Here is a 13,680-nt window from a genome sequence, read left to right on the forward strand (position 1 = left end):
GACAACAAATTAAAGGTGGGATTGGAATTTTGATTGCTTCCTACACAAGTAATTAAACAAAAACCTAATTGTACGTTCTATATATATCCAGTACAGTTGTCCCTGGGTAGAATAACTTTGAGACTGGTTGCCTTGCGAATTGATGATTGACGAATCTATCCCGTGTTTATGATTGACCCAGTAGCTTTAATTGACAAAAACATTGGCCAACGGCAACATCGTAACACGGAACGGCAAGTTCACACGTACGGTCAAGCAACGCGGGGTGGGGGGGCTGCAATATAATTTCGTTCATGAATCCTTCACAGACAGCGCCAAATTAGCCAGACAAAAACGCAGAGCTTTTTTTCTAAAGTAAAACAATGAATTACAAGTGATATGATGACAAAGTAAAATGTATCTACCTATAACCCATTATATTTCACACTTTAGTCAAGTCTCTAACTCTATCATTACAATGAACAAAGAAAAATAGACAAGTAGTAATACATTTCAATATGAATATAAGTTTGAGTGTGTCCCCTACTGTCACAGACTCACAGGCACTCAGCTTTTATACTAGACAATGATTACTAAGTATAACAGTTATAATAATGAGCACAACGGCCTTCTAATAACTGCAACACTCTCCTTCATAAATGTGTTGGCCTCTATAATTGTTGCTCCTTAATGATGCAATAATACTCTAATAATAAGTGCATTAGCTATGCGCTTAGTAGTTAGTACAACCACCCTGTGCTGATATACTCTGCTCAGATCGTGACCGTTACTATTTGACTGTCTTGGTTGCTTTGACAGGTTAGACTAAGAGTGCATTGGTTGAACCCGAATTGAAACTAGTATGATTATCCAATTATCCGGTCAAAACTTATATAGAGAATGTATGTTAAAAAATACATTGACAAAAGTCAATTATATTATTGTAAGATTAATTTAAATTTGAATGAATCATACTTAAAGTTTGATTTTTATTTGAAAACAGTTAGAACACACAAAAATTAATCCTCAAATTTTAACATAGTAACTGGTTTGGTTAAACTTCCAATTTCATTTGCTACTGCTAGAGAAATTCTCCTTTCCAGGTGGGCTTCACATATTTAAAACGGGTTTGCCCATCCCATCGGTAAACAAAGCCCATGATGTTCCCAACACAATATTCACAACGTATATGTTTGACAAAATAGTATCACTCTCATAATTATTTCAATTCAACCCAAAATTTGTAGACTCCTTGCTATTTGTCAAGCCCAACATATTATTGAATTAGTGTACGTTATCCTATTCTTAGTCTCAATACATATTTTAACGCGCAAAGTAGCACGGTTGATTTAATTAATCACACCAAATATTGCGGATCAGAGTGAAATAATGAAAGCTATTATCACGAGATTATCCATTAATTTAATTTGATAGCGAAAGTATATAATTAAATTATGCTTGTCAACGGCGGCTAACTAACCGACCGTCCGACCTCTCAGCTAATGTATATCCCAACGACAAAATGATAAAAATGTTGTCGTAATGATGGAGAACTCCCTGAATCCGACATGCAAAACAGCCATTTTTGTGGTTTTCGATCATACGTACACACATGCATTACTCTATCTGATTTGTTTTGAAAATTGTGATGAATTTTTTAAAGTTTGTGCTAATATTTTATCTGATTTGGTTTAATTTGAGATATATACTAAGAGCATCAATAATAGTTTAACTTTGAGTTTGATGAATTTTTGTAAGTGTGATTAGGTAAAAGATAAAAATGCGAGTAAAAAAGAAAAAAAATTCTGACATTTTTTTTTTAAAAAAAAAAAGTAAAAAGTTAAACAAAAGTCAAAGTGGCCGCCAACTAGCGGCCACTCTGACTCGCCAAGCGCGCAGCTACCTTTAAAAAAAAAAAAAAAAAGAAAATTGACATTAGTTGGGTTGTTGCAGGCCAATTATTTTTCAATTAATTCATCCCCACATCAACTATGATCTTGAAGAAGAGTTAATTGATCTCACATTACCTCCCAAATAACTTCTATTGTTGATGCTCTAACTATATTATTTTACATGTATTTTTTTTCTAAAATGTAATATTGGTTCATTGCAAATAAAAACTTATACTCCGTACTTGTTTAGATCAAAAATAGAATTTATTATTACTCTGTATTATTTTTCTCATGGCTCTGATAGACTTTAACAATTATCGATTTTTCAATATTTTAACAATTGTCTCACATTGAAAAAGTATGTAGTTTGCATTAATGTATATATACATCTTAACTTTTAAAAAAGTTTAAAATAGGTAGTTAATAGGCTATTACATTAGAGAGGTGATGGTGGGGTTTTGACTAGTCCTAGGCAAAGACCACTTTGTTTACGCAGAAGACAATCCAACAAATTAAAGAGGCAAAATCACTTAAAATGTTGAGTTAATATAACCGATGGATCTTCGATTAATTAAAACTTCACAAACTACAAGCCTACAGATTATTATAATAAATTGTTTGTCAATTACCTCTTCGGTCCCTTCTAGTTTGTCATCATTTTGCTGGGTTGAAAGTTTTATTTAAAAAAAAAAAAAATTAAAAAATAATTCATGAGTCTGTCGCATGTAAAAATAATGGAGTAATTATTTAGGAGGAGTTTAGTTCAAGCATTAGAATTAAATTATTTAGTAATGATAATGAGTTTAAGTATAATGAATATTTTTGTTTGGAAGTATATATATATATATATATATATATATATATATATATATAAACACTTACATATTATATTATTAGGATTAAGTGCTAAGGTCAAAAGTTATAGCCCTTATCGGCATTAGCCCAACAATTCTCCTCCTAACACCTGATGATGATATCACTTCTTAATTTGGATCAAGCTCTTACTGTTACACCAAAAGCTATAGCTTACAGCGAATGCACAATTTTATTTTTTATATGCCACCACATTTTTGAAAGACATGGTGTTTGACATTTGCCTAATAATTTCCCTAGCCACCAATTGCTGGACTAATCTTTTACAAACTTCCGCCCGATACATATATGTGTTTATATATTAAAGTTTCGTATTTAATGCATGAACAATGATCTTTTATTTTTATTTTTTGTTTAATTTCTTATTTTCCGCTCATCTTTTATTCCGATTGTTCAAAAGTAGGAGAGTATATAGAAGGATAATGATTTTATAATTATTACTCGTAAATGATTTTGAATGCAATAGTATATATGATAACAAAAGTAGGCAGACAACCATGGTAATGAGTATCAAATCTAATAGTAAGATACGAAAGCCACTAACCAAACATGATGTAAATTGTGATAATCAAATACTTTGATAGAAATACCAAAAACCATGTAGTCAAGTGACATAATTATGGCTCTCCCAAATAAGGGGTCACGGGTTTAAACCCCGAACAGGAAATCAAAATTTTAAAAATAAAATTCAACTGACTAATATAAAGAAATTAGTTAAAATAATTTCTCTCTTTTTTTTTTTTTTCATTTTCACTTATTGCAATCAATAAATTAAATCAAATACTTTTTTTTAGTACTTCAAAGAGTCAATACCACTCCCAGACTCAAACTCAAACTGATGGACTCTCATTTGAAAGAGTCACTTCATGCCACTAAACTAGAAGTTCATTAGCAATTAAATCAAATACTTATTTAACAATTAAATAAAAATTAATAATCAATAAAACATTAATTGATCATCTATCCGATCACCAAACACGTACTCTTATATAAGGTTGTAACTCCAATGACAAGAAACACAAGCATTCCAGCTCTCTCTATGTTTGATCAGACATCATGGCTGTGGCAACCAAACCTCATCCATTTTCACTGTACGAAATACAATTTCGAAACAACAGAATATCAAGAACCATAGAAATCATTATCCTATTCCTTCTGCTATCACTCATTAGCTATAGACTCTTCTCTCTGGGCACCCATAATGATAATGACCACATCATCCCTTGGCTTCTCGCTCTCATCTGCGAGGTTTGGTTCACTTTCGTTTGGATTCTCACTATCAACTGTAAGTGGAATCAAATCCAAACCAAAACATACCCTCAACGCCTCTTGCAATGGTACTACATATTATGCAATTTTATAAATATATATTTTCTGTTTTTTCTTGAGCGTCCGGCGTACGTACTACGTAAGTAATTAAATTATAATGTTTCGATGTTTTTAAGGTTGGGGGATGGGACATCCGAGTTTCCAGCTGTGGATATGTTCGTTACGACGGCCGACCCGGAACTGGAACCGCCGATTATAACGGTCAACACGGTGCTATCTTTGTTGGCTGTGGACTATCCGGCGAACAAGCTAGCCTGTTATGTGTCGGATGACGGCGCATCCCCCCTCACCTTCTACGCCCTCGTCGAAGCATCCAAGTTCGCTAAGCTTTGGGTTCCCTTTTGTAAGAAGAATAACGTCGCCGTTAGATCTCCGTTTCGATACTTCCATGCCAACTCAACTTTCCCCCAAGATAGCTGCTTAGAATTTAAACATGAATGGAGGAAAATGAAGGTTTGAAAATAGAAAATTTCTTCATATGATATTCTTGAAAAAAAAAAAAAAAGTTCTACTTTGAAAAGGTTTGAAAAGAGAAACCACTTTCCATTTTGTGCATTATATTTTTGCAGGATGAATATTCAAAGCTTTGTGGGAAGATAGAAGAAGCAAGTCAACAGTCTTTACTATGTCACCTTACTGGCGAGTTTTCAGTTTTTGCAAACATTGAACGACAAAACCACCCAACTATCATAAAGGTTATCACTCCCTCTATCCAAATTAAAATTCCATTAATGGTGTGTTTGGTTTGGTAATGGTAATGGATTTTGGTGAAAGTATTTTGCATGTTTGGTAGTATGGTGGAATTGGAATTATTATCAATATTGATGTTTGGTTGTGTACGACCCTATAAAGAGAATAAATATTTTAAAAATTTATTAAAAAAAAAACAAAAAAATGAAGACAATTGATTCTAATATAATGAAATCCAAATCATCAATATAAAAAAAAAACATTAAAACAAAAATCTAAAAATATTAATCCAAACTTAAAAATTAAATTACGAATAAAATGGAATGAAACCCTTTTTATTTAGGGAATTAAATTTTTAATTGAAGGGGTATGTAATCAAAACCCATAATTGTGTTTAAACAAATTGACAACCAAACGCTAACTATGATTTTGATTATCATCCTTAGTGTGTAAACCTATGAACCAAACACAACCTAAAATTGTACATACTATGGGTGTGTTTGGTTCATGGGTTTACACACTAGGAACGAGAATCAAAATCATAGTCAGTGTTTGGTTGACAACTTTTTAAAACACAACTATGTGATTTGATTACCCCTTCAATTAAAAATCTTATTTCCTAATTAAAAAGGGTTAATGGGGTATCATTCAATCTCATTGGTAATGTAATTTTTAAGTTTGGATTAGTGCTTTGAGATTTTTGTTTTGATTTTTTTTTTTTTTTTTTGTGCTTATAATGATGCTTTCGATGTTATTATATTAGAACCAATTGTCTTGATTTTGTTTGTTTTTGTAAATATTTTAAAAACATTTATTCTCACTATAGGGTCATATACCCTACAACCAAACATGCAAAATACTTTCACCAAAACTCATTATCATTACCAAGTATTTGATTCTCATTCCGATCCCGATTCAGATTCCAATGTGTGAATCAAACACACCCTAAATATAAAATTAAATTTGAAAGTCATCTTATCTTATCTTATAAGGAAGAGTAATAACACTACATCATATCCCCTCTTGCTCACTATATTTTTTTTTACTCATGTTGATGAGAAATGTTTTATTGATTATGAAAAAAATTAAAAACACCTAAATAAAGTATGACACTACTTATAATTTTTCTAAAGAAAATAAGTGAGAAAAAGTTGATAATTTCATCTAAAGAAAATGAGAGAAAGTTGATTTCACCTATGAAAGATAAAGTTACTTTATATAGCATATCACTCATCTTATTAAGTTACTTTTTTTTAATTTTTTTTTTATTTTACCTATAAGTAGCATATCTTTAACAAGTTACTCTTTTCTTCTTTTTTTTTCTTCCCCTTTTACAACACGAATTTGTAATATATATATTCTAACTTGCTGTGGTTGCTGACCATGCAAATCTTTAAGGTTATATTGTAAAAAATATTAGTACCAATTTTATGAATTAATGTTGTGGAGTACTTCATCATCTCTGATTGGTGGCACATTCTATGACTTTATTTTGTTGTGTAGCTAATGGTAGGGAATTAAAAATTACATTTATTAAATAAATATTAATTCAGGTGATTTGGGAGAACAAAGAAGACATTGATAATGGTGATGGTGTGCCTCATCTAATATATATCTCCAGAGAGAAGCGTCCAAAGCATCCCCATCATTATAAGGCTGGAGCCATGAATGTTTTGGTAATAAGTTTAATTTAAACTTTCTATAATAACTAATGAATTCTTTTTTTTTTTTTTTTTTTTGGAAAGCTAGTGACTCTATACATTGTAGTATCTTCTCGACCTAATGAAATACACAGAGTCAAACATACTTTTTCAACCGATCTCATGACCTCCTATATAGGAGAGATCACTACATGTCATCTGAGCACAAGGTGCTCGACCACCTACAGTTTTTTTTTTTTAATTCTTAAAGTTATGAAATAATTCCTCCCTCTACTATTTACACCTTACAGTTTTTTTTTTTTTTTTTTTTTTTTTACGTGTCCACCTCAACTATGATTTACACCCAAAAAAAAAAAAAAGATTTGAAATAAGTACGTAACTCATAAGTTGGAATTTTTTTGTTTGGCATCACAAACCTTAGCTTGCTAACCATATTTGGAACAGACAAGAATGTCGGGAGTGATGACAAATGCACCATTTATGTTGAATGTGGACTGTGACTGTTATGCAAATGACCCAAAAGTAGTATTACATGCCATGTGCTTCCTGCTTGGAGCTGAGGATGAAAAGGATGCCGGATTCGCTCAATTTCCTCAGAGCTTCATTGGTGGATTGAAGGATGACCCTTTTGGAAACCAATTGAAAATTATAATGGAAGTAAGTACAAATCTCATCTCTTTTTCACATATATTAAACTTTTTGTATGTTATTGATTTTTTATATTACTGCTGAAAGAAAAACAACTTAAGAAATCATTTTTTGAGCCCGTACGAGCAATTCAAGTGATAAATTGTGTGCAATTCAAAAAATCATTTAACTTTATTTATTAATTAATACGTTAATATTTTTAATATATAGTATCTAGGGCGAGGGATGGCTGGGATTCAAGGACCATTTTACCAAGGAACAGGATGCTTTCATAGAAGAAAGGTTATATATGGCATGTCGCCAAATGTGGCTAACGCTAGTGGTATGCATAATAATGTAACAAACTGGGAACAATGTAACAAGTTTTGTCCAACTAAAGTTATTGTCATAAATTCTTGTCTGTTTCTATTTCAATTATTGTATGTTACATTATCGCTTGCTTTTTGGATATTTATTGCCACTAGGGAAATCAGCTGACAAGGACCAGTGGTTAACGTATGGCAAATCAAAAGTCTTCACTTCATCAATCGCTCAAATTTTATCTGGATCTTTATATCCTCAGATTCCCATATTCTCCAATTCCCTTGATGCCGCTAAGGAAGTTGCAAGTTGTGGCTATGAATCTGGCACTGCTTGGGGCCAAAAGGTTAGTATATAGACAATTTAATTTATTACCATTCAAAAAAAGATACATTTCCGTGAAGTTTTGACATCTGATTTAGAAATCAAAAGTTATCACCCCAAACAAGAATCTGACACTTCAATTGGATGTATTCCACATGAGTCCAACAATCATTATTTCACGGTTTTAAGTCTTTTCAAAATCAAAATTTTTAAATTTTGTCCAACTAAAAAAAGGTAACAATTTATAATTTTGTACTTGTTTCAATCACCAACTAATAAGATGATTAGAAAGTGGTTCAAAAAAAAAAAATCTAGAGAAATCCAAGCCATTGCTTATATTTCTCTAAACCTAGGCATTGTTTATGTCAAATTCCAACAATTTTTGGGGTGGGCAAATTTTTTTGGTAACCATGACTACATCTTTTAAAAAATTTCAACAATCAATGGTTGGAATATTAGGGTTCATGTTGGCGCCATATGTGTCTTATGCAATCAAATGTTTCAATCACTACAAAAGTTAATAAGAATTTTTGACTACTTTGATCGATGATCAGAATTAGTGAGGACTTTTTATGATCTCTAAAATTTCAAAATGCTTATTTCTGAATAAAAATTATTGATATAAAAAATTGAGTATTTCTATAATCATGTAGGTTGGGTGGATGTATGGAAGCACAACAGAAGACGTCCTAACCGGTTTAAGTATTCATAGTAAGGGTTGGAAAACCGCCTATTGTGATCCTGAGCCGCCCGGGTTTTTGGGAAGTGCACCAACAGGTGGGCCGGCCGCATTGACCCAACAAAAACGATGGGCCACTGGGCTTATGGAAATACTAATCAGCAAGAAAAGCCCAATTCTTTCCACCCTATTTCGGAGGCTCCAGTTCAGGCAATGCTTGGCCTATCTATGGGTTATGGTTTGGCCCATTAGGCCCATTTTTGAAATATGTTACGCTCTTCTCCCCGCATATTGCATCATCAACAATTCTCACTTCCAACCAAAGCTAAACGAAGCCGCCATTGTTATACCAGCTTCCATTTTCATCGTCTACAACTTGTACACTCTATTCGAATACATCGACGCCGGAGAGTCGCCGCGGGCGTGGTGGAACAACCAGAGAATGTTGAAGGTGAATGCATCTGCGGCGTGGTTGTTTGGACTCCTAAGTGTGATAGTTAAGGTTGTTGGGTTATCTGAAACGGTGTTTGAAATCACGAAGAAAGATCATTCGAGCGATGGTGGTTTAGACGAGGAGGAGGACTCCTACGTTGGAAGGTTCACGTTTGATGAATCTCCGCTGTTTGTCCCTGGCACAACCATTTTGCTGGTGAACTTGGCAGCTTTGTTCATTGGATTTCTGGATTTTAAACAAAAGAAGAGTTGGAGTTTAGAAGCAATATGTAGTGTTTGGGTAATATTAATGTATTGGGCATTTCTTAAGGGGTTGTTTGGAAAGGGAAAGTATGGGATTCCATTATCCACTGTTTTAAAGTCCGGGGGATTGGCACTGCTCTTTGTCCATGCCTCCAAATTCAAATACTGATCTCTATTACTTGTTAAAGTCATTATATTTTCGGTCAAAAGTATATTAATAAAAAAATAATATTTTGAGTGACAAGGAAAATGCACAGTTATTACTTGAGACAATTTGATTACGGAGAATTAACCACATCTATATGATGATTTGTTTCTAATATATATTTTAGGAATAAGGGTCAAATAGGCCACTGAACTGCACACGAAAATGCAATTAGGCCACTGAACCTAAAAAACCTACAATTAGGTCCCTAAACTAATCAATTTCATTCAATTTGTCCATTTTTCAAGTTTCTCAAATTACTAACAGGTTAACCCTCCACCTAGGATGCATATGTGGCATTTTAAAAAAAAATAATAATGTATTTTTAAATTAGTTTTTTAATATTTAATAAATAAAAACTAAAATAATTTATTTTTTAATTATTTTTTTAATGTTTAATAATTAAAACTAAAATAATTTGTTTTTTTTATATAAATAAAATATCGTACAGGGGCTTAGATTTTATTTTCAAAAAAAAAATGTTATTGTAGTTTTTATTTATTAAACATTAAAAAACTAATTTAAAAATAAATTATTTTAGCTTTTATTTATTAAACATTAAAAAATTAATTTAAAAATATTTTTTTTAAATGCCACATATGCATCCTAGGTGGAGGGGTAACCTGTTAGCAACTTGAGAAACCTGAAAAATGGACAAATTGAATGAAATTGGTTAGTTTAGGGACCCAATTATAGGTTTTTTAGGTTCAGTGACCTAATTGCATTCTCGTGCGCAGTTCAGTGACCTATTTGACCCTTATTCCTATATTTTATACTAATAACAATTGCATCACATAAACAAGTCTTTAATAATGAGTTCCGCCAATCAGCTTTAGGAATAGACGATAATTACGAGTACCAATCAAAAGCAATAATTGAATAATTGATGCTTATTGATAAAGAAAAAAACATTGAACTGAAGTTGATTGCCTTACTTATACACTAAAAATTATGAACCGTACGTAATAATTATGAGTCAACAAATCAATGATAATCGATGACAATAACGAGCATTAGTTAAAGACAATTGATATTGATTGATTTGAATAAAAATATATTTTTATATTTGTTAATTTGTCCACATGAATAAAAATTTGTGCACAGAGAGCAGGATAACTGTTTCTGTACTCCACTTATGCGCAGCGTCGCTTCGATGGTGAATTGTTTTTGTTGCAATCGATTTAGTTCGAAGGGCACCTCTTTCCATAATGTTTCTTGGAGTACGTGTGGTCTTCCGTAATTTTTTTTTTTTTTTTTTATAAAAGAAAACAGTGAAATAAGCCTATGAATTTTATACAAAAAATAATATAATTAATCTCTTTAAAAAAGTTATAATTAAACACTTCAATTTATAAAATCAATTAAATAAATCTTATTTATCGGTAATCAATAAGTTACAGATATAATTACGATAACGTGACATATAGGATGTTGTAAGCCACCCTTCAAAAATAAATAATAATAATAATAATAATAATAATAATAATAATAATAAAGCAACCAAAGCGACCGCTAGTTGTCTTGTCCATAATCGGCGGCCACCTTCTTGAAGAAGAAGAAGAAGAAGGCGACCAACGATGGTAACTTTCTCCAGTGGATAAGGCGATTGATGGTCATCTTTTCTACTGGAGAAGTTGACCAAGGAAGAAGAAGGCGGTCAGTGGTCACATTCTTCACTAACAATGACGATCGGTGACTTTTCATTGATCGTTAGTTTTATCGGCCAAACCTTAATGACAGATTATTCTAAGTGAATAACTAGTTATTAGACTACAGTGCACTAAAATGACAATTTTGAGTGTTTAATTGTGTAACTTTTAAAAGTTTAGGAGTCTAATTGCTTAATCGTATAAAGTTGAAGGGTCTATTTGTGCTTTTTTCTTTTTTCTTTTTTTAAATAATCCATGTTTCTCTATTTCACTAGGATATATTTATTTTGAATCTTTTAAATTTGTCCCTAATCCCCTAAAAAGTTAAATTGAGTCAATCTACATTCAAGACTCAATACCAAATTGTGCACTTCTGTGCCTAATGAGGTAATCACCAAACCCAAACATCCAATGTTCGTGACAGGGATCAAACATATTGTGTGTCTCATATGTACTGAGAAATGATAGGTGTTGGACAGAACAGAGCAAATTGTAGTGATCAACGTTTACGTTTTTCCTCCTTTGTTGCGTAAGCTAGTACATGTACCTTGTTTAGGGTTGTATATAAATATGATGCTTGTAACCATGGATGTTTACTATCAAAATTAGGCACATTATTGAAACACGTGAATCATGTCATTCCTTACTTTTTACCATTCTTTTCAATTCTTGTTCTCATTTATCTTAACAAAATCTCATCTCTAGAAGTAGTTTTTAAGCAAGACTTTTCATTAACTAAGGCAAGTGTCATAGGGTTATTTCGTAATTAATTAATTTGGTACCGGATAGGAGAAACAAGATTAGAATGGTAGAGTTTGGAGATTAGCTCCACTGATTTGGTTTGGGCTAGTTGGTGTTGGTTGTCTGGTGTGCAAAAGGGTATAATTTGGTGTAGGACTGAAAACTAGGCAATCTTAATTTAATTTCTCAATTTGGCAAAACTTGTAAAGTTGAATTATTACTATTATTTTAAAAAAATCAGATGTCACGTGAATGAATGAATGACATAATACCGAATTTGTGTGTCCTAAAAAAGTGTGCAAAGCAGCCTGTCTTCACCAAAGCCAAAGAGATGTGGGTGGGGATGTGTTATCATCATAATATAAATAGATGCTCAATCATAAGGCCCTAATTGGTTAAATATAATTTGTAGAGAATTGTATAAGGTAAGGTTTTTTTTTAATGCTACTGACTCTATTACAATAAGGTTTTTTTTTAATGCTACTGACTCTATTACAATGTAGTATCTGTTCATATATTTTCTCAACCTACTGAAATACAAAGAACCAATAACGTCTCTGTTGAGACTTAAACTCACAATCTTCCAAATGAAAGTCCAACCAGGATACCATTAGACCATATAGTCTTGGTGTATCAAGGTAAGGTAAATGTTGATATAAATCACCAAAAAAATTTGTTTTCTTTCTACTTGTGCTCTTTGTACTAATATCTTCATTAATAAAGTATCCGGCCTTATGATCATCTTTTTAAAATTTTATTATAATCAAAAAGATATTTTATAAATATTTTCTATAATATTAAAGCTAAATAATTTTAGTATGTGATTCTGAATAAGCATGCTCGAATATTGTTTTCTAATTCGTAGTCTCAATACACAATTTTAACACGCAAAAGTGACATGATTTATTTAATCACATAAAATATTATGGATCTGAGTCAAATAATGAAGACTATCACGCACCACAAGTTTATTGATTATTAATTTGATTTGATACGGAAAGTATAATGGCGGCTAATTAACAGACCAATCTACTCGCAAACAAAATCGACACGTAAAAAAAAAAAAAAAAAAAAAAGATGTTTCACGATAAGAACTCCGCCGAAATCGACCTGCAAAATTGCAACTTTTGTTGTTTTCGATCTTTACTTACGTACAGTCATGTTTTTTTTTTTTTTTTTTTTTTTTTTTTTTTTTTTTTCTGGGGTTGTGCTTAAGTTAATCGATAGGGATTTGGTCAATAAAAGATATAGACAGATCGACAAAAATGGTGATGGGGTTGGGCTGCCATGCTTAAATGCTTGAAGAAATGGGGTAGTGTTAGGTACATAAGTGGGGCTATGTTCTAGAAATAGTGATTAAAAGACAAAGAGACAATAAATGAAATTTGGGGTGGTATGAGTCACATTGTGTAGTACGTAAATAGTTGAAACACCACGTGAGATTGGCTAGAATGTATAAGTTGGCTGAAGTCATTGCAAACGTTTTGTTTTTCCGGAAATAAATAATCCGATCCATAGAAAATATCAATTTTTGCCTTTAAAAAAAAAATACTTATAGGGTGTACATGAGATATTGTCGAGTTTCTTTCAGTTTAATTACATTAAAACTTATTAATGAGTGGTTTGACATTCTTGAGGTTCTATCTAACATGAATACAACTAATTTTGATGTGCGGAGTCTTATTAATGCAGCATGACCAAGCAAACGTATAGTAAAGCCAAAAACATATTCCTCTCACGGCAAACAAAACATTAGATGAAAATTAGGATATGACTGGCGGGTTGATTATGTGACTCGCGATTTACCACCACAGTGGCTCTAGGGGTGGTGTCCTATGAACTTAGAATTAGTTTGGTAAAACTGGGATCACCATTTTTTTTTTAAAACATTGGATACAGAGAACATCACAAAATGAAATTACACCCGGCTACCATTCAGCCACTGATGGATGTAATTTAATAATTTAAAAATAAAAGTACTTTTTCTTTATTGAAGGGAATAAAAAATTTGGGC

General features: G+C 32.0%; 1 protein-coding gene across 1 annotated transcript; it reads left to right on the plus strand.

Moving 5' to 3' along the window:
* The first annotated feature begins 3,745 nt into the window (after nt 1-3,745).
* On the plus strand, nt 3,746-9,272 carry LOC109187850 (cellulose synthase-like protein H1). The gene is made up of 8 exons (XM_019338209.1): nt 3,746-4,081; nt 4,190-4,526; nt 4,643-4,768; nt 6,317-6,439; nt 6,869-7,081; nt 7,283-7,394; nt 7,537-7,718; nt 8,350-9,272. Exons 1-8 carry the CDS (start codon nt 3,801-3,803, stop codon nt 9,238-9,240), a joined length of 2,265 nt encoding a protein of 754 aa, XP_019193754.1. The 5' UTR covers nt 3,746-3,800; the 3' UTR covers nt 9,241-9,272.
* The last annotated feature ends 4,408 nt before the right edge of the window (nt 9,273-13,680 follow it).

The sequence above is a fragment of the Ipomoea nil genome, unplaced genomic scaffold (assembly GCF_001879475.1).
Source record: "Ipomoea nil cultivar Tokyo-kokei standard unplaced genomic scaffold, Asagao_1.1 scaffold1421, whole genome shotgun sequence".
Classification (NCBI taxonomy): Eukaryota; Viridiplantae; Streptophyta; class Magnoliopsida; order Solanales; family Convolvulaceae; genus Ipomoea; species Ipomoea nil.

What these genes read in the sequence shown, in the direction of transcription:
- LOC109187850 (XM_019338209.1), top strand. Translation starts at nt 3,801, where the DNA reads ATGGCTGTGGCAACCAAACCTCATCCATTTTCACTGTACGAAATACAA. An exon ending in CTGGAGCCATGAATGTTTTG is followed by an intron (nt 6,440 to 6,868) that starts GTAATAAGTTTA and finishes TATTTGGAACAG; the next exon opens with ACAAGAATGTCGGGAGTGAT. An exon ending in GCACTGCTTGGGGCCAAAAG is followed by an intron (nt 7,719 to 8,349) that starts GTTAGTATATAG and finishes ATAATCATGTAG; the next exon opens with GTTGGGTGGATGTATGGAAG.